Below are 21,764 nucleotides of genomic sequence, written 5' to 3'. Positions count from 1 at the left end.
TGAGTGTTTGCAGCCTAGACAGAAGGGAATAAAAGTGAATGTATGTTTCAGCACATTGTGAAAGCACTTAGGGAGAAAACAATTTACATCTTAATCGCTTCCTTTCATTACATTAACTCCTCCTCTGCTTTTCATCTTGGAGACTGCAGGAATGTTTGCAAACATTGGCAAGTATAGGAGAGAATCACAGAATCTCGAGCACTTAAGCTCTAGCTGCCATAAGCCAGCTTCCCACTAGTCCCAGAATTGCTTCTCCATCTGGTCTCCCTTCCAGACTTGCGGCACTCACTTCGCCCAAAGTCTGACCTCTCCACACTTCAGTTTTCAAATTGCTGGAAAGATCTGTCTTATGTTGAACAGGATGTGGCTGCCCTGGAAACTTCACTAGGGCTTGAGGTCCTGCCTTTTGGAGCAACTCGAGGCATGAACCTCCTCAAGTTTCACAGCAGAGGTGGACACCGATCTGAAGACCACACTGGGAGCTCATCTGGCCTACAAGCCAACAGCCTAGCATCTTCTGCCACTCCTTATGACGACAAATGGCTTCCATCCATTCCATTCCAGAACTGCCTCACCATCATGGATGCCTTATGCTAAGCAGCCTCTCATTTTATCTGCAATGTTTCTTTAATGTTTCACCCAGAAGTAAACTCAACATTCTTCCTCACACCGAGGAGACATCTGAAGCCCCAAGGCTGGGATGTCATCAAGTGTGACCCTCCTGAAATGGACGGTGGTAAAGAATTTGAGTTTAAAGTATATATGAACATGTACAGAAAACAGGGACAGGAGAAGCAAAGTAAATTCATGAATGCCTTAATAGGACACAGGACACACACTAATATAAGAAACATTTTATTCATTTTAAACATTTCCTACACTAAAATTAGTAAACTGGGAACTTTAATATTTCTGTTACTTGGTTCATATTTGATAAGAAATTTTCAGGATCTTTCGATCCTACAGTTTCAAGAAGTTGCTTCTAAACTGGATTTGCCATCTCGCAAAATACACATATAGTAAAAAACCGTTTAAAACTTGATCTCTTGTGATGTTCATGCTCTTCTTTCCAAACTGTGTGATCATCACTGAGAAGTGGCTGCTCAGTCTGGTACGCCGCCACCCAAACTCTCTGCGACCTGACGTGTCCGTGGTACCAGTTCTTGCCAGGGACTGTGAGCCAAGGGGCGTGTGTCCTTCCCAGCTGGGTTTCTTTCTCAGTTGTGGTAAAATATACGTAACATAAAATTTGCCATTTTAACCCCAAAGTGTTCAATTCAGTGGCATTAAATACATTCACAATGTTGGGTAACCGATGCCACTGTATCCAGACCATTTTCATCATCCCAGACAGATTTCGGACCCATTAAACAGTAACTCCCCATTCCCCTCCTCCCAGGCCCTGGGAACTGCTATTCTACTGACTCTATGAATTTGTCTATTCTAGGTGCCTCACGTAAGTGAAATAATATTATTATTTGTCCTTTTGCGTCTGGCTTCTTTCATTTGGGGTAATGTTCACAAAGTTCATCCATGTTGTCGTATATATCAGATTTTTATTCCTTTTTATGACTGAATAATATTCCAATGTACATATATTTTGTTGTATACACCACATTTTGTCATCCATTCATCTGTTGATGAGCACATGGGTAGTTTCTACCCTTTGGCTGTTGTGAATAATGCTGCAATGAACATTTGTGTTTAAGTATCTGCTTGAGTCCTTGTTTTCAATTCTTTGGGGCATACACCTCAGAGCAGGATTGCTAGATCATGTGATAATTCTGTGTTTAACTTTTTGAGGAATCACCAGGCTGTTTTCCACAGCAGCTGCACCGTTTTACATTGCCATCAGCAATGCATGAGGGTTCCGATTTCTCCATATTCTTATCAACATTTCCCTTTTTAAAAAAAAACAAAAACACAACTAATTATCATCCTAATAGGTGTGAAGTAGTATCTCATTATGGTTTTGATTTGAATTTCCCTAATAACAAATAATATTGTGCATCTTTTCGTGTGCTTACTGGCTACTTGTAGGTCTTCTTTTGAGAAAGGTCTATTCAAGTCCTTTGCCCATTTTTGAATTAGGTTGTTTGGGGATCTGTTGTTGAGTTGTAGGCATTCTTTATATATTCTGGAAATTAATCCCTTATCAGATAAATGATTTGCAAGTATTTTCACCTCTAGCTGGGGTTCTTAAGAAGCAGGTGTGCCCTCTCCACTATTTTACTCTTCTGCCTGCTGGATGTGGAGGACACTAAGACCCAGGGGAATAATGGAGACATGAAATGGAAGGAGATGGGCACCACAAGGAAGAAAGCCACCCACTGACCAGGAAGGTCACATATTCTACTATTTACACAACTGATAAACTTCTTTTGTATTCATCAACTGAAATTTTCGTTCCTTTTCTCCACAAGCTACCATTACCCAACTTAACACAGTCCTCCTTCCAAATGTTCAGTCTTTCTAACTGTAACATCTAAGAGTTCATGATTTCCATCTCCTAGATCACATCGCCATTAGTGCCTCTTAAATATGGTCTCAGGAATTCCCTGATCAACCCTCCTTTTTTCAATTATCACAAACTAACAGCATCATTATTTTGTTAAGACGGGACTTATCTAGAGTTCTGAAATCCCTCCATTCCTCTTTTTGTAAATGAGATACTTTCCATCCTACAATCTTAGCACCCCCATTTATCTCTTAACTTCTTAAGAATGATGACTGAGTATAAACTATAAACTAAGATGAATAAGGTCTGGGAATCTAATGTACTGCATGTTGATTATGGCTAACAATCCTGTACTGTATACTTGAAAGATGCTAGAAGAGTAGAACTTAAATGTTCTCACCACAAAAAAAGGTAATTCTGTGATATAACTCTGCACTATATGTGTACTAAATCAACACATTTATACACCTTAAACATACACTCTGTTATATGTCAATTATATCTCAGAAAGAAGGAAAGAGAAAGAATCTCACAAATAAATATCTAATTATAAAAAAAGAACAATGGCTCAGAGATCATATTTGGGGATCTTCCAGTACACTGCATTATAAACTATTTGAAGTGGTCAAACAATAGTGGTGACAGTGGGCATCCTTGTTGTGTTCCTGACCTTAAGGGAAAGGCTCTCAGCTTTTCCCCACTGAGAATGATACTCGATGTGGGCTTTTCATAGATGGCTTTTACGAAATTGAGGACTGTTCCCTCTATCCCTACACTCTGAAGAGTTTTAATCAGGAAAGGATGCTATATTTTGTCAAATGCTTTTTCTGCATCAATTGAGAGGACCATATGGTTCTTCTCCCTCCTCTTATTAATGTGTTCTATCACATTGATTGATCTGTGAATGTTGAACCATCCTTGTATCCCAGGGATAAATCGCACCTGGTCATAATGGATAATCCTTTTAATGTACTGTTGGATTCTATTAGCTAGGATTTTGTTGAGAATTTCGGCATCCATATTCATCAGGGATATTGGTCTGAAGTTTTCCTTTTTGATGGGGTCTTTGCCTGGTTTGGGGATCAAGGTAATGCTGGCCTCATAGAACGAGTCTGAAAGTTTTCCTTCCATTTCTATTTTTTGAAACAGCTTCAGTAGAATAGGTATTATTTCTTCTTTGAATGTTTGGTAGAATTCCCCAGGGAATCCATCAGGTACTGGACTCTTGTTTTTTGGGAGGTTTTTGATCACTGCTTCAATCTCGTTATTGGTTATTGGCCTATTCAGGTTGTCAATTTCTTCCTGTTTCAGTCTTGGCAGTTTATAGGTTTCCAGGAAGTCATCCATTTCTTCCAGGTTGCTTAATTTATTGGCATATAGTTGTTGATAATAATTTCTGATAATTGTTTCTATTTCTTTGGTGCTAGTCGTGATCTCTCCCCTTTCATTCATAATTTTATTAATTTGGGTCCTTTCTCTTTTCTTTTGGGTAAGTCTGGTCAGTGGTTTATCAATCTTATTCTTTCAAAGAACCAGCATCTAGCTTCATTGATCTGCTCTACTGTATTTCTGGTTTCTAATTCATTGATCTCTGCTCTAATCTTAATTATTTCTCTTCTCGTGCGTGGCTTAGGCATCATTTGTTGTTTTTTCTCCAGTTCTTTAAGGTGTACTGTTAGTTGGTAAATTCAGGATTTTTCTTTTTCTTTTTTTTTTTTTTTTAAGTGAGGCTTGGATGGCTATGTATTTCCCCCTTAGGACCGCCTTTGCAGTATCCCATAGGTTTTGGACAGATGTGTTTTCATTCTCATTGGTTTCCATGAATTGTTTAAGTTCCTCTTTGATTTCCTAGTTGACCCAAACATTCTTTTATTTTTTTAATTTTTTATTGTTATGTTAATCACCATACATCATTAGTTTTTGATGTAGTGTTCCATGATTCATTGTTTGTGCATAACACACAGTGCTCCATGCAGAACGTGCCCTCTTTAATACCCATCACCAGGCTAACCCATCCTCCCACCCCCCCCCCTCTAGAACCCTCAGTTTGTTTTTCAGAGTCCATCGTCTCTCATGGTTCGTCTACCCCTCCGATTTCTCCCCCTTCATTCTTCCCCTCCTGCTATCTTCTTCTTTTTTTTCTTTCTTAACATATATTGCATTATTTGTTTCAGAGGTACAGATCTGAGATTCAACAGTCTTGTACAATTCACCGTGCTTACCAGAGCACATACCCTCCCCAGTGTCTATCACCCAGTCACCCCATCCCTCCCACCCACCCCCCACTCCAGCAACCCTCAGTTTGTTTCCTGAGATTAAGAATTCCTCATATCAGTGATGACCCAAACATTCTTAAGCAGGATGGTCTTTTAGCTTCCAAGTGTTTGAATTTCTTCCAAATTTTTTCTTGTGATTGAGTTTCAAAGTATTGTGGTCTGAGAATATGCAGGGAATAATCTCAATCTTTCAGTATCGGTTGAGACCTGATTTGTGACCCAGTATGTGGTCTATTCTAGAGAAAGTTCCATGTTCGCTCGAGAAGAATGAGTATTCTGTTGTTTTAGAGTGGAATGTTCTGTATATATCTATGAGGTCCATCTGGTCCAGTATGTCATTCAAAGCTCTTGTTTCTTCGTTGATTTTCTGCTTAGATGATCTGTCTACTGCTAAGAGTGGAGTGTTCAGGTCTCCTATTATTAACGTATTATTATCAATATGTCTCTTTATTTTGGTTAACAGTTGGCTTGAAGAGGTCAAGTTTAACTCATTTAAAATGGTTGACACTGTCTTAAAATCAAACAACTTATCTTGGGCTTCACTTCTCTCATTCCAATGATCTGCTTATTAGTCCCATGTGAGGACCACTTAGCTATTTTTAGTACTCTTAAATACTTATGCTAATTTTATTAATTATACATGAAAGGTGTACATATATTATCCTTTAATCCTCAAAACAAATGTATGAAATAGGTACCATTCTCCTAGATATTAGGACCCAAAGCATCTCACAGATAAGTTGTAGACTCAGGATTCAAACCCAGCTATTTCAATTGCCATACCATGTAACCCTCTTTTACTTGTATGCTAACTTCTCAAATTCTTCCCTAATAATGGGTTTATATCTTTTTTTTTTTTGAAGAGTGTTTCAAAAACCTTTCAGTAGCTCTTTGAAATATTTAGAGGAGGCCTATAGATTCACACCTTCTATTATATGTCCCTCCCTCCTATTTAACATGTTTTCAATCTGATTTAATCAAAAAGCCTGTTAAATGTCTTTTTTCCTTTCACTGGAAAAAACTTTGATACGTGATAATATGGCTTTGATATTTCTCAGTATTTCTGACATTAAAAAGCCTACCTGAGGGCTGGTGAGGACATTCTTGGGAAGGGGAGTAATGGTGCACAGGTCCTTCTATTTCAAAGAAACCTGAAAGGTAAGTGGACGGTTCCATCTAGCTAACACCTAGTTTTCCTTATTTTAAAATCAAATACAAGAAAAGATGCAAAAATGAGATCACTGCTTCTAAGTTTTTAGCTCCCCAAAATTGCTCTGCTAAGTTCAAGATTATGGTCTCAGCCTCTGGCAGTGACTTTCAGCGTCCTCCAAAGTGACAGGATCTGCCCCTGGGAGATCAGCCAGCTGGATCCCAAAGGTGAGAAACTAGGTGAGAACTGAAGAAAAATCAGTCAGCAGCTCAAATTTTATTCAGTTTAGTGGCCTTAAGAGAATCCGGTGCACAACGTCTTATGTAAATATGCGTGGAGGGAAGATACAAAGCACATCACTACAGATGAGGTCGGCAGTTGGACAACACATATGGTTGGGGCATTCTGTGGCTGAGCTCGTGATCAGAGTGCAGAGACTTGAAGCACTTATTCTAGAAATGGAATATGAGCACCACGCCGGGTGATCCACTATCATTCAATCAGTGAGCACATATTTACTGAGCAACCTCCATGCCCCACGAACTATGCAGGGGAGTCCATTGTGAATGGAACAGGCAGGTACTGGACTTCATGGGGATTTCCTTCTAGCAGAGGACTGGGACATTGAGCAATTAACTGCCTAATTCGTATTTTAATTAAAGCTGTGAAAAGCACAACAGAGGAGAAAATGGGGTATCAGGGAAAGATTCCTTGAGGAAATGGGGTTTGAACTGAGCTCTGAAGGCAGTAATGAGAGAAGAAGGATAGGAAATGGTACACGGGAAGGCGGAAAAGGCAAGGGGTAGAAAGAAGCATGAGATATGGTAAATGAGGCCAAAGCACAGACAGCAGAGGGAAACATGGCTTGAGATGAAGTAGATGGAATAGGAGCTCTATGCTACGTTAATGATTCCATTCTTGCTCCTAAAAATAGCATAAAGTTAGTGTAGGGAGCAATATAAGATTTGCCCCCTGAGGGTTAGAGAATTCTCTTATCTTCTACTCCAATATTCTCCTGTTCCCAAGGTGAGTCCCGGACAAACCACCTCTGAAACCCCTAGTAGGCAGCAATGCAATTAAAACATTTGAAATCTTAAAATTTATTTTTCTAAGATTTTATTTATTTATTTGAGAGAGAGAGAGAGATCACACAAGCAGCGGGGAGAGGGACAGAGGGAGAGGGAGAAGCAGACTCCCCACTGAGCAGGTAGCTGACGTGGGGCTCGATCCCAGGACCATGGGATCATGACCTTAGCTGAAGGCAGGCACTTAACCAACTGAGCCACCCAGGCGCCTCTGAAATTCTAAAATTTAAAGCAAAAGAATTCCTACAATTCAATAATAAAATGGACAATCCTCATAGACATTTTGCCAAAGAATAGTCAATAAGCCCATGAAAGGATGTTCAACATCATTAGCCATTAGGGAAATGCATGTCAAAACCATATGAGCTATCACTTCACACCATTAGGATAGTCATCTAAAAAAAAGACACACAATAACCTTTTCTCTGTTCTTGATGGTTAATACTGCCACCAGAATGGGTCACTTTGTATCATTTTTTCTAGGATATGACATGCTTTTTAATCTACACATTTACTTATTTATGGAGCATTTTCTACTGTTTTAAAGTATTTATCTGTTCAATTTGCTCAGGCCTCTTTTTTAAGAGCACCAATCATCCTTATTATGTTGTCTTCTTTGCCAAGGATATTGCTCATTGTTTCTATTTGTATTTTTAAATCACTGTTTTCTTTTGTGTTGTTGTGTGACTTCCTGAAGTCTATTTGCCCCCTGATGATACATTCAGTTGTGCTGACTTGGTTTTTTGCAGCTTTTGGTGTGGCTTTCACGTCTGTGACAGGTAATTTCTAATGTCACAATATAAAGTTCCCTTCTTCCATTTCTTCCCAAGCTCTCCCAGTTTGCTGTTCATTTCCCTTTCTGTCTCATGTCGTCTCTGAGCTCCTGCATCTCTCCTAGAGCTCCTTCATCTAGAGTGAGTCTGTTTACATCTCTCAAACTTAGAAAATGTGGATTCTTCTTCTGTTTCTCTTGAAATTTTCGTCCTTTCTCTCCTTTTCACATAAGTTTCCTTCCTCCGGTTTTTATGGATGGTTCCTTCCTAATGGTTACTCAGCTCTGAAAAAGAACAGGCACCTGCTCAAGAAATATGGAGAGGGACAGGGCCAGGGCCAGCACTGTGGCCAGCATGAATAGAATCAGTGTGCAGCTTCCATATGTATCTCTTTAACATTCAAGAGACCAGTGTGGCCACGACTATGCCAATTCAGACATTAATTCCTGCCAAAGTCCCTCCTTAACACATTTCCCGAGGTTGCTGCCTTCAGCTGGAAGGCAAGTTCAGAGATGGTACATGAGCACGGTCTCCCCTGCAGCCCTCTACTTCCCATAGGTTCCTTAATGCCCCTGTGGTTCTGAACAGTTATCCTTTTAGGGACACCACCACCTGGCTGACCTGCATCTTGTCATTCCAATCAAGGACTTACTAGATATGTCTTTCAGGGTTGTGGCACTTATTTGGAGCAAATATACACCTTGTTCAGAGTCTAAAGGAGGTGTATACTGCTCATCTTTGTACAGAATTCACGGTATTTGGCAGGTATACCACAAAGGTTTCGGCTTGAAGTTTGGCAGATTTTTTTTTTTTTTCACTGAAGATGAAGTTGGGCTTCTGTTTTACGTGGACTTGAGATGTGGAAGCAAAAGTAAGTGGGTTTTTCTTTCCCTGCTACTTTATCCAGAAACTTTCAGAAGGTCCTAAAAAAAAAGTCAAATCTGCAATTCATCTAGCAAGTAGTTATTAACCAAGCACAACACCAAAATAGTAGTAGTAATAACAGCTACTATTTGTTGGGACTCCATTATTTTGTCAAGTGCTTTACAAACATGATCTCATTTAAATCTTCCCAACCCTGCAAAGAAGACTTAAGCTCTACTTTATCAATGAGAAAACCAATTTCATGGTCCCACTGTGAGGACAGAATAGGATGATGGAATTTCAGATCTCTAGATTTTTCATTTCATGTAAGAAAAACTCAAATAATGTACTCCCTCTGAGAGTGGGACATATAAATAACATGGTAAGACAGAAGACTAGCCACAGCTCATAGGCAGACATGCCCTCAAGAAGCAAAGACCGAGAGTTCAAGCTTGAGTTTGCCTTATTAACTCCTATATCTTGAAACCACTCCCCATAATCCTGCCTTCACAGATCAGTATTTTTTATAGTTTTCTGTTAGAACCTAGGTCTAACTGTATGCTTGAATTTATCATTGGAAATTTATAGATATGGACATTTACATATAAAGAATTCATTTTATAGCTTTCCTGTTAGGGAATGTTTTGTTAACTATAGCGTCTTTCCTGAGGGGTTTCAAAAGTCTCTAACAATTCATTCACCTGCAGAGTACCTAGATAAATATTACTACAGCCACTTTATAAGTAGGAAACCAAGGAAATGGGGGAAAGGGGAGAATACGGACTTTTCCACTGATTAAGTATAGTAAACTGTTGGTTAGTATGAGTAGCAAGATAAGAAGAGATATACTTTGTCTCAACATAAGCTGAAAGAGAACCTTGTGACATACCTCAGGATTCCACTAAAAGAAAATACTATCCTATATAGATTGAGCTCAATTAAAGATTTCCCAGATACTTAGGTTTTTTTAAGAGTTTATTTATTTTAGAGAGAGAGTGAGTGAGTGGGGAGAGGAGCAGAGGGAGAGGGACAAGCAGACTCTGTGCTGAGTGCAACCTGACATGGGCTGGATCCCTGGACCCTGAGATCATGACCCGTGCTGGAATCAAGAGTCTGAGGCTCAACTGAGCCACCCAGATGCCCCTCTAGAGACTTAGTTTTATCTCATCCTCACATGCAGCTTTGAAAACTAAGGCTATGGTGTGTTCTAGTCGAAGAAAAAGATATATCTTAAGATTTAAGTTGGGATCTTTGTTGTTTCCAAGTTTCATTACAAGTCTGTCTTTCCAAATATTAGCTTAACAGAAAAGAGTTGTCAAAGCATCTTTGAGAAAAGAAAAGCCCATCTGGCACCCACATTTTACTACTCTTAAGTTTGGTAACATTGTCCTAATGAATAATTTCATGGCAATTTGAGCAATGCCCATTCTGTGCCCAGTTAAAGTTCAACTTTTTTTTTTTTAATATTTTATTTATTTATTTGACAGAGAGAGATACAGTGAGAGAGGGAACACAAGCAGAGGGAGTGGGAGAGGGAGAAGCAGGCTTCCTACCGAGCAGGGAGCCCGATGCGGGGCTCGATCCCAGGACCCTGGGATCATGACCTGAGCTGAAGGCAGTCGCTTAACTGACTGAGCCACCCAGGCGCCCTAAAGTTCAACTTTTTTTGAGAGCACTCTTCACACTCATACAATGCTATCTCACTCATTTAAAATGAGAATAATTTCTAACAGAGAAAAGCTACTGAATTAAACCTATCCCTCACATAGGAATTTACTTCAGATTTATGTAGACATGTTTAAATACTTTTGGAGCAAATGGGGCAATTTGTTAATGCAAAGTTTTAGTGATATCAAGATAGTAAGAAGAAAAATTCAAATATGTGATGAAAATAAATGTTATTTAAACATACACAAGTTAACAATATTTTAAACTAAAATTTGTGCCTTTTTAAACATTAAAATTTGTATATTAAGTGAAAGAAGTCAAACACAAAGACCACATATTGTATGATTCCATTTATATGAAATGTCCAGAATAAGCAAATCCATAGAGATAGAAAGTAGACTGGTGGTTTCCAGGGGCTGGGGAAGAAGTAAATGGAAATGATTGGATGATTGGAAGGGGAACATGGGGTTTGTTTTGGTTTTTGATTTTGGGGATTTTTTGAAGTCATGACACTGTTCTGGAATTAGACAGTGGATACAGTTATACACCTTATGACTACACTAAAACCACCAAATTAGGAATTTTTAAATGTTGAATTTTGTGGCATATAAATTTGATCTCAATTTTTAAAACTACACTTTAAACAACTAAAATTTCACTAAATACAGAAGAATCAAATATTTCCTAGAACCATCTTGAGAAACTTTAACATATCAATCCTTAAAACCAGTCTTTCCTCCCACATCATGGGATTGCTAGGCATGAGGGCACAGAAACTGCTGTTAGGTACAACAGAGCATTTAGAAAGATGGAGGTTCAGAAAACTGAGGTGAAATGCTTGGGCCACTGAGGAAATTAGGTCCTCAGCAGTCAGGGAGTCACACTGGGACCTTTGTGTCCTGAAAGATAAACATGCTTATTTTTGCAGCATTGATCATGGCCATGAATTCATTGAGGGATCAGCTGGACTGCGTCCAGAACTAAACAGAACTGTAGAAGACCCCAACTTCATCAGGGTCCATTAGAGTTGATCCTACTTAGGCAATCTGTTCATGTTAAGTTTTCACAGCTTAGCCTAGAGTGAGCCCCAGCCAACCTCCAGACACAAGAGTCAAAATAATAGTTTTTTTGTTTTAATTCACTGATTTATGGGGTGGTTTGTAATCTGACAACAGCCAGTAGAACTTGAAAATAAATACCATCTAGAATAAATTGGTATAACTGAATACATTCTCAATAATGGATGAAGTAAAATGAATGTTGAAATCAAGGAACACCATGCATTTTGAGAGATATGTTAACAAGGGGTACTATAAATAGCTACACAGGGTAGGAAAGAAAGAAAGAGGTCTCTTAAGAGCTGAAAAAAAAATCAAGAGCATATTTCTGGCATCTTAAACAGTAAGATATTATAAAACACAAACTGTGATATCACTGTAATCTAAACTCTACTTGCTCACGTAATAGGGCAAGGTGCTTTATTACCCCTGCAGGGAACTGAAATAACAAAATGTTGTCTAAGTAGCTCCAAAGGGGGAAGCCAGGATCAAGTAGGGTAGAAACAACAGAGAAGCCAGTTTCAGCTCAATATAAAGAAATCCTTCCTAACAAATAGAATTTTTCAAAGGTGAAGTGTGCTGCTTTGTGCAAAAAAGGGCTTTCCAATGCCAGAGCCATTCACATAGTAATCTCTCAAGGTGACAGCCAATAAGAGATGCCAGCCCCAGGTAGCTGCTGAGTCACTGCAGGATTTTTGCAATCCGGATTATCATTAGCTTCACCTAAAACACTGGTCTGATCTTTACAAGTTAGCCAAGGTAGGTAGGTAGGTAGGCTACCAACCAATTACCTAGTGCTCCATTAAAACTGAACTGCAGGGGCGCCTGGGTGGCTCAGTCAGTTAAGCGTCTGCCTTCGGCTCAGGTCATGATCCCAGGGTCCTGGGATCGAGCCCCACATCAGGCTCCCTGCTCAGCAGGAATCAGCTTCTCCCTCTCCTTCTGCCCTTTCTGCTCACTCACTCGCTCGTGCACGCTCTCGCTCTCAAATAAATAGTAGCCTTAAAAAACAACAACAACAACACTCTCTTGCTCTCAAATAAATAATAGCCTTAAAAAACAACAACAACAACAAAACCTGAACTTCGGTCTAGCCACAAGTTTCCAGATGATTTTAAAGCTTTCAATAGCTTTTGACAAAAATAATGGGCCTGTGCACCCTGAATGTACCAACCAGTTCTGCTGACTTTTCCTACTGCTCTTGCCAGTGTTCCCTGCACTGCAGCCACGCCCGCCTCCCTGCTATCCTCCCACCTGCTGGCCACGCACCTGCTTTGGTTCTGCACTTGTTTGTTCAACCTGCCCGCCGACCCCCAGTTACCTGCAGGACTCGCTTCTTCACTTCTTTCACGTTTTTACTTAACAATCACCTTCAAAGTGAGGCCTTCCTTGGCTACCCAAGGTAGGATTTCTTTCCCACACCCATCCAGACACGTCCTATCCTCTTCTTCCTTTGATTTCTTCCTCAGTACTTATCACCACGTAACATCTAATGTTCTCTAACATAAACCTCTTCTTCATTAATTTTTATTTTCTCCACCAGAACATAAGTTTCAGGAAGGCAAAGATATTTATCAGTTTTGTTCATTGCTGTATTCCTTACACTAGAACCAGGCCTGGCACACACCTATCTGTTAAAAGACTGAATGAACTAGATCGGGGGGTCAAATGCCCTGTTTTTGTAAATAAATTTTTATTGAAACAGTCACGTGCATTGCTTTATGATGGTCTACGGTTGTTTTGGAGCTCTAAGAGTGGAAATGAGTACGCCATAGAGGCTGTGGCCACAAAGCCTAAAATATGTACTACCTGGCTCTTTTACAGAATAGTCGCCGACCCCAAGTCACTGACCCCAACGCCCCGGTTGTGGTGCGTGTCAAGTTCTGGTTCTAAATGTCTAGGTAACTGAACTAGATTAATGATGGCCATGTATTCTTTGCAGCTCCTGTTAACAAGAGTTGGAACCTCTTTTCCCACCTCTTGAACCAGCGTGGCTTAGCGATTTCCCTCAACCAACAGCATGTGATGGAAGGGGCATGAGATTTCTAAGGGGCTTTGCAGCTTCTGTGCAGGTTCTTCTTGAATGTGGCTGCCGTGTCAGGAAGGCCAAGGGAACCCCCTCGGAGAGGAGAGGCCCCCACTGAGGATCCAAGCATACAAGGGAGCACAGCCCAAGCTTCCAACCCACAGAATGGGGAGAAAATGAGACTTATTTTAAGTGACTTAGCTTTGGCGTGGTTTATTATCTAACAAAGGCTAATTGACACAATAAAATTTATTACCATTTTTAGATTAAACCCTTAGGACAAATTTCTGCTTTTCTTCATATACCTTCATACTATTATAATGGCAGCAGGCTCTTCCTTAACTTATTAATTTATATGTAATTTTCTGTTATTTCTTTTTTTGCTGTTATTTCTTAATAACTATATGTTATAAATATGTTGACTTGTAAAGATTTAAGAGTAGTTTTGAGGAAGTTTGAGTTAGTTACTGTATAACAGAAGTTGGCAAACCATGGCCAACGGGCTGGCCACCTAATTTTAGAAATAAAATTTTATTGAAACAAGGTCATGTCCATCCATTTCTGGATTCTCGATGGCTGCTTTCTTGCTATATTAACAGTACTGAGTAGTAATGACAAAGACCATAGGGCCTACAGGCCTACAATATTTGCTATCTGGTCCTTTGCAGGAAATGTTTGCCAACCTCTACTGTACAGCATTATTTTGAATCTTAGTCATAAAAGTAAAAGAATCTACTACAGTTATCAAGTACACTTTCAAAGCCCAAACAACGCTCAGTGATTTTCTGGTCTCTTAAGTAAACACCAATTCTGGGAATTTAATAAACCTAGTAAGAAATGAGTATTTTGATTTCTGACACACCATAAACCAAAGGAGACAAACATAATTTCTTTAAATGCCTCTTTCAAGGTGCTACAGTTTTTTGGCTGCTGCAGTGTGTCATGTAAATACATTTTTCTGACAGCTCTGCTGATAAAACTCAGCTGAAATTAATATCCATTATTGAAAGGTCATTGCACAGGGACAAGCCAGCAGCCAGTTTTAAAATGTTAATAACTCTGATATTTTTCTAATGTAAACAAAAGGTCTTCCTTTGTTTTATAATTCTCTCCCTAAATGATTCATTTATAAATGAAAATGTTTCAGCAAAAAACCTGAATGACGTAATGCCATTGCACATGCGTGATATGTCGGTGACTGTGCTTAACAGAGTTAGTGCGCTTTGTGGCAGGCCTACCGGGCAGCGGACACCATACTGCGACATACTTCATTGAGTCAAAGATGCCACTGATCAGAAGAAACACATTATTTTATATACCACTAAGAAAGAAAAAAAAATGCTGCCAATCTCATTACATCACATGCTTTATCACTTAGAACTCCATTGTGCACTCTGTGCAAGTGCTCTTGGGGACTTCTGATGCAGAGTTTCTCACCTATTGCCTTTATACGGGCATAAAAAGGAATATATAAGTAAAATTAGTTGGTTTCGTTTTTCTGAAAAGCTCTTCCCATTTGGAGGAGGACTCTTCTCATTTTTCAACTCAGAATCATTGATGTCCCTGTTGTTCCGCACACTTTGTACCATCAGAGCGCTGATACAAGAGAGCGTGGCCGGAGCAGACCCTTCCCCCCGCACCCCGAGGTCTCTCCCCATTGTTAGTGCACAGTCTGTGGATGAAACAGCTGCCATTGGCCCAATACAGTGCCATTATGAGGCACTTGAAAACAAGAATAATCACTTCTTCATCTATCTTCTAGTCAACTTAGATGGAGGTGATTTTTAAAGTATCAATGTTAGAAACAGCTCTATGTTCAGAAGAGGGAATTTAATTTTGTGTGAATTGTAATAAATATATAAACCAGTAACTGAGCCAGAACCAATCCAAAATAAAGATTAACAAGAAGACTTCATTCAAACCAACCACATATATTCAAGGCCGTGCAGTGGCACATTGTCAATGACTCTTCACGTGGCCACACTCTAAGGAATCTTAATACGCTCTGGGTTTGCAAACATGCACTGGGTCTTTACCCAGCCCCAGAAAAATCAACCCACACATTTAGTAGCCAAGGAGTTTGGAAAGCAGCAGAGCATGACAGAAAACCAGACCTGGTGCTCATCTCCAGAGATGGGAAGCAGACTGTTCTACAGGCCACAGGAGCCTCCTCTCTTCCCCTCCTTTCTATCCTCCACTAGCAGGGGCCAGCAAGGAGGTCCCAAAGTCTGTAATCCTAGAATTCACTACCCTTCCTCACCCTGTCATCCTTGCCGCCTGACATCCCCCCTCAGCCTTAAGACCATGTGGGGTCATCATGCCCTCTAGCTCTACTTCAGCTGCCGCAAGCAGCTCATGATCCCAAGTCATTCATCCACCATCTCCTGCAGTCCAAACACAAAGACAGTTTTGCACATCATCTTTCAAAGGCAACAGCCTACCCATTCTCAACCCCTGAACCCCTTCCATTGTGACATTTGGAACACAGAGTCATCAGCAAAATCTCCCAAATTGCCCACCTCTTTCTATACGTATCTGGGTGGAGTTGTTTTGTTCCATACAGCTGCTTCTAGACCAAAGGTTGGCAAACGTTTTTCTCAAAGGGCCATATGGCAAATATTTCAGGCTTTATGGGCCATGCACTCTGCATCTCAACTATGGACAGTGCCATTATACAACACAACTAGCCAAACGCGCATAAATGAATGGACATGTCTATGTTCCAACAAAACTTTATTTGTAAAAGCAAGCAGCCAGCCAGCAGGCTACAGCTCACTAAATCTCAGATCAACAGTCTCTACCACCTGCTTCCTCTCTCCCAATTGCTATCACCCTCAAACCACTAAATCACTCCTGCTTATCCCCTGAGCGCAATATTAACACTAACGTTATTAATATTATTACTATTAACTAACACTGCTCTTGCCATAATTACTTTTGTGATTTCCAGCTCACCCCACAAAACCTGGAATGGGGCCAGATACCATGAGAACTGAAGCTTATCTAGTTGGGGGTGAGGACAGACTTTAAGAAGAAGAAAAAATTATGAGTGTAAAATTGCCCCTCTGTAACGACACTTAAGCTTCATTAGCTTGGTGGTAAATCTGCCTGTACTTCTTCAGCTGCTCTGGCTCGAACACTCCACTGGACACAAAATCTCTGTAGCCATCGAGATCACCTCATAAACAATCCTTCCATGCCTGATCTCTCACTTCCCTAAGTTCCCGTCCTCTAGCATTTTGTCCTTCATCCTGCCTCAGCCCTGGAATTCCATGCTTTCACGAGCCAGTAGCTGCAACCTCTCTAATCTCAATTTCAGACATCTGACTCCTTACTCCCTCTCTCAACCAGCCAACAGGGCTACTAAGAATCCTATGGGCACTGTTTCACAGTATCCTAATTCTCAGTCCAAGTTAAAATGCTTTGAAGGGATTCATGGGTGGGCTTTTGGTTTAATGGAACAAATAGCAGTAAGATTTACAGGAAACCAAGTGATGTCACTAAAATGGTGATACAGATTGTTCCGGACTTTGCTCCCCTCACAAGTGACAGCTGTTTAGGACAAAGACACCACTGAGAGAATCCTAGAACACAGAGGTGAGGCTGAAGTACACCCCTGTTTCAAAGAGACTGAGACAGACTGCATTAGAAGAGTAAGAGAATTGATCAGAAAAGTGACCACTTTCTGGAAGGTAGGACGTGCGGAGAAGTGAATCCCAGGCGATATTCGGGAGGATAGACGGCGGGGGAGGGGCCTCCGTCGGCCACTTCTGGTAAGTGATAGAACCACGGAGCACAAAATTGGAACTTTTAAAAGTCTGTTCCGCTGAGGGACGTCACTCTGGTGGATAAGCGGGGGGGGGGGGGGGGGGGACCCTCCGGGACAGTGTGGTCTCAGGACCCTCGGGGTCACAGAAAGACCGGGGGTGCCTGAGGGCGGCAGAGCTCCCAGGTAACGGAGCAGGGAAGCCGGCTGCAGAGGCGGAGCCCAGGCGCGGGCTCTCAGCTCGGGGTTGCCATAAACCGTGATCCACGGCACAGTCGGGCCCCTGCTCCTCCAGCAGGGACCCAACAAGTGGCAGATCTGGGGAGACTCCCCTTCCTCCCCCGGGAGGAGCCGCACAGGAGTGCACCGCAGGGATCTGCTGGGTTTGGAGACTCCACCCGGGGTCGGGTGCCAGAGATAGAGGCGCGCAGTCGCAGGCCAGGTGAGCACGGAGTGTGGCCGGAGACCGGGGAGACGGGAGTGACTGACGGCTTTTCTCTGGGGGCTCACTGAGGAGCGGGGCCCCGAGTTCTCGGCTCCTCCGGGGCGGAGATTGGGAGGCCGCCATTTTCACGCTCCGCCTCCAAAGCTGTACGGAAAGCTCGCAGGGAACAAAAGCCCCGGAGAGCAAACCCGAGCCGATACTTAGCCGGGAGGGGGCAAGGGCGGGGCAATTCCGCCTCCGGCAGAGACATTTGGAAACCACGGCAACAGGCCCCTCCCCAGAAGATCAGTGAGAACAGCCAGCCAACAGCAAGTTTACCGATCAATGAGAACGGCAGAACTCCAGCGCTAGGGGAATACTGCACATAGAATTCACGGCTTTTTTACCATGATTCCTTAGTCTTTTAAAGTTAATTTTTTTTTAACGGTCTTTTTTTCTTTTTTCTTTTTTTTTGAATTTTTCTTTTTCCCTTTTTCAACCAACATCTTATCAATCCCTTTTTTAAAAAAAAAACATTTTTATTTTTCATTTTTAGAGTCATATTCTATCCCTTCATAGTAGTTACCCATATTTTTGGCTTATATATATAAGTTGTTCTCTCTTTAAAATTTTGAGATAGTTTCTTCTAACAGATTAAAATATACCCTAAATCTCTAGTATATGGTGTTTTCTACTCCCCTGCCTGATCACATCATCTCCCTTTTTTTTCTTTTTCTTTTTTCTTTTTTTAAATCCTCTTCTTTCTTTTTTCAAACAAATTCTTATTAATTCCTTTTATAACATTTTTTACAATTTCCATTTTTACAGTCATATTCCATCCCTTCATCATATCAACCCTTATTTTTGTACATATATAAGTTTTTCTTTCTTTAAAATTTTGGGAGGCACTTTCTTCTAAAAGACCAAAATACACCCCAAATCTAGTGTGTGGCACTGATCTATATACCATATAGATCATATTTGATCAAATTCTGGTTTTTCTTTTGTTGTTGTTGTTTTGTTTTGTTTGTTTTTGTTTTTATCTTTATCTTTTTCTTTTTTTTTCTTTTTCTTTTTTCTCTCTTTCCCTTTCTTATCCCACTGCTCCAGGGCTTTTCTGATTTGTTTAGAGTATATTTTCTGGGGATGTGGTTACTCTGCTAGCATTTTGTTCTCTCATTAATCTATTCTCCTCTGCACAAAATGACAAGATGGAAAAAATCACCTCAACAAAAAGAACAAGAGGTAGTACCAACCGCCAGGGACCTACTCAATACGGACATTAGTACAATGTCAGATCTAGAGTTCAGAATCATCACTTTAACCAACTGAGCCACCCAGGCGCCCCTAGAATCATCACTTTAAAGATACTAGCTGGGCTTGAAAAAAATATGGAAGTTATTACAGAAACCCTTTCTGGAGAAGTTAAAGAGCTAAAATCCAACCAAGTAGAAATCAAAAAGGCTATTAATGAGGTGCAATCAAAAATGGGAGCGCTAAGTGCTAGAATAAATGAGGCAGAAGAGAGAATCAGTAATATAGAAGATGAAATGATGGAAAATAAAGAAGCTGAGAAAAAGAGAGATAAACAACTACCGGATCACGAGGGCAGAATTCGAGAGATAAGCGATACCATAAGACGAAACAACATTAGAATAATTGGGATCCCAGAAGAAGAAGAAAGAGAGAGAGGGCCAGAAGGTATAATGGAGCAAATTACAGCAGAGAACTTCCCTAATTTGGGGAAAGAAACAGGCATGAAAATCCAGGAAGCACAGAGAACCCCTCTCAAAATCAATAAAAACAGCTCAACTCCCCGACATCTAATAGTAAAACTTATGAGTCTCATAGACAAAGAGAAAATCCTGAAAGCAGCTCGGGAGAAGAGATATGTAACCTACAAGGGTAGAAACATTAGATTGGCAACAGATCTATCCACAGAGACCTGGCAGGCCAGAAAGGACTGGCAGTATATATGCAGAGCACTAAATGAGAAAAATATGCAGCCAAGAATACTCTATCCAGCTAGGCTGTCATTGAAAATTGAAGGAGAGATAAAAAGCTTCCAGGACAAACAAAAACTAAAGGAATTTGCAAACACAAAACCAGCCCTACAGGAAATCTTGAAAGGGGTCCTCTAAGCAAAGAGAGAGCCTAAAAGCAACACAGACCAGAAAGGAACACAGACAATATACGGTAACAGTCACCTTACAGGCAATACAATGGCACTAAATTCCTATCTTTCAATAGTTACCCTGAATGTAAATGGGCTAAATGCCCCAATCAAAAGACACAGGCTAACAGACTGGATTAAAAAACAAGATCCATCGATATGCTGTCTGCAAGAGACTCATTTTAGAACCAAAGACACCCCCAGATTGAAAGTGAGGGGGTGGAAAACCATTTACCATGCTAATGGACACCAAAAGAAAGCTGGGGTGGCAATCCTTATATCAGACAAATTAGATTTTAAACCAAAGACTGTAATAAGAGATGAGGAAGGACACTATATCATACTTAAAGGATCTATCCAACAAGAAGATCTAACAATTGTAAATATCTATGCCCCTAACATGGGAGTGGCCAGTTATATAAGGCAATTAATAACAAAAGCAAAGAAACACATTGACAACAATTCAATAATAGTGGGGGACTTTAACACCCCTCTCACAGAAATGGACAGATCATCTAAGCAAAAGATCAACAAGGAAATAAAGACTTCAAATGACACACAGGACCAAATGGACTTCACAGACATATTCAGAACATTCCACCCCAAAGCAACGGAATACACATTCTTCTCTAGTGCCCATGGAACATTCTCCAGAATAGATCACATCCTAGGTCATAAATCAGGTCTCAACCGGTACCAAAAGATTGGGATCATTCCCTGTCTATTCTCAGACCACAATGCTTTGAAACTAGAACTCAATCACAAGAGGAAAGTCGGAAAGAACTCAAATACATGGAGGCTAAAGAGATCCTACTGAAGAATGAATAGGTCAACCAGGAAATTAAAGAAGAATTAAAAAAAATACATGGAAACCAATGAAAATGAAAACACAACTATTCAAAATCTTTGGGATGCAGCAAAGGCAGTCCTAAGAGGAAAGTATATAGCAATACAAGCCTTTCTCAAGAAACAAGAAAGGTCTCAAGTATACAACCTAACCCTACACCTAAAGGAGCTAGAGAAAGAACAGCAAATAGAGCCTAAACCCAGCAGGAGAAGAGAAATGATAAAGATCAGAGCAGAAATCAATGAAATAGAAACCAAAAGAACAGTAGAACAGATCAACGAGACTAGGAACTGGTTCTTTGAAAGAATTAACAAGATGGACAAACCCCTGGCCAGACTTATCAAGCAGAAAAGAGAAATGACCCAAATCAACAAAATCATGAATGAAAGAGGAGAGATCACAACCAACACCAAAGAAATACAAACAATTATAAGAACATATTATGAGCAACTCTATGCCAGCAAATTAGATAACCTGGAAGAAATGGAGGCATTCCTAGAGATGTATCAACTACCAAAACTGAACCAGGAAGAAATAGAAAACCTGAACAGACCTATCACCACTAAGGAAATTGAAGCAGTCATCAAAAATCTCCCAACAAACAAAAGCCCAGGGCCAGATGGCTTCCCAGGGGAATTCTACCAAACATTTCAAGAAGAATTAATACCTCTTCTTCTGAAACTGTTCCAAAAAATAGAAATGGAAGGAAAACTTCCAAACTCATTTTCTGAGGCCAGCAATACCTTGATCCCAAAACCAGACAAAGACCCCATCAAAAAGGAGAATTACAGACCAATATCCCTGAGGAACATGGATGCAAAAATTCTCACCAAAATACTAGCCAATAGGATCCAACAGTACATTAAAAGGATTATTCACCACGACCAAGTGGGATTTATCCCTGGGCTGCAAGGTTGGTTCAACATCCGCAAATCAATCTACGTGATACAATACATTAACAAAAGAAAGAACAAGGATCATACGATCCTCTCAATAGATGCAGAAAAAGCATTTGACAAAGTACAGCATCCTTTCTTGATCAAAACTCTTCAGGGTATAGGGATAGAGGGTACATACCTCAATATCATAAAAGCCATCTATGAAAAACCTACAGCGAATATCATTCTCAATGGGGAAAAACTGAGAGCTTTCCCCCTAAGGTCAGGAATGCGGCAGGGATGTCCACTATCACCACT

General features: G+C 40.5%; 1 protein-coding gene across 8 annotated transcripts in view; it reads right to left on the bottom strand.

Moving 5' to 3' along the window:
* Positions 1-21,764, bottom strand: part of ULK4 (unc-51 like kinase 4) — a 599,599-nt gene that overhangs the window by 228,424 nt on the left and 349,411 nt on the right. The window contains exon 33 of one of the 8 annotated variants that reach the window (XM_064589514.1): positions 871-1,901. The exons of 6 other annotated variants lie outside the window; for them this stretch is intronic. In XM_064589514.1, the coding sequence (XP_064445584.1) occupies positions 1,891-1,901 (11 nt within the window). In that variant the 3' untranslated portion in view covers positions 871-1,890. Of the gene's footprint in view, positions 1-870; positions 1,902-7,520; positions 8,027-21,764 lie in introns of those variants that run through there. One more of the 8 variants, XM_064589512.1, reaches the window with a different exon arrangement.

The sequence above is a fragment of the Mirounga angustirostris genome, unplaced genomic scaffold (assembly GCF_029215605.1).
Source record: "Mirounga angustirostris isolate CCGP_5_RB_7025 unplaced genomic scaffold, mMirAng1.0.hap1 SCAF_1, whole genome shotgun sequence".
Lineage (NCBI taxonomy): Eukaryota > Metazoa > Chordata > Mammalia > Carnivora > Phocidae > Mirounga > Mirounga angustirostris.
The sequence above is the reverse complement of the archived record's forward strand: the minus strand, read 5'-3'. Positions and strand labels throughout refer to the sequence as shown.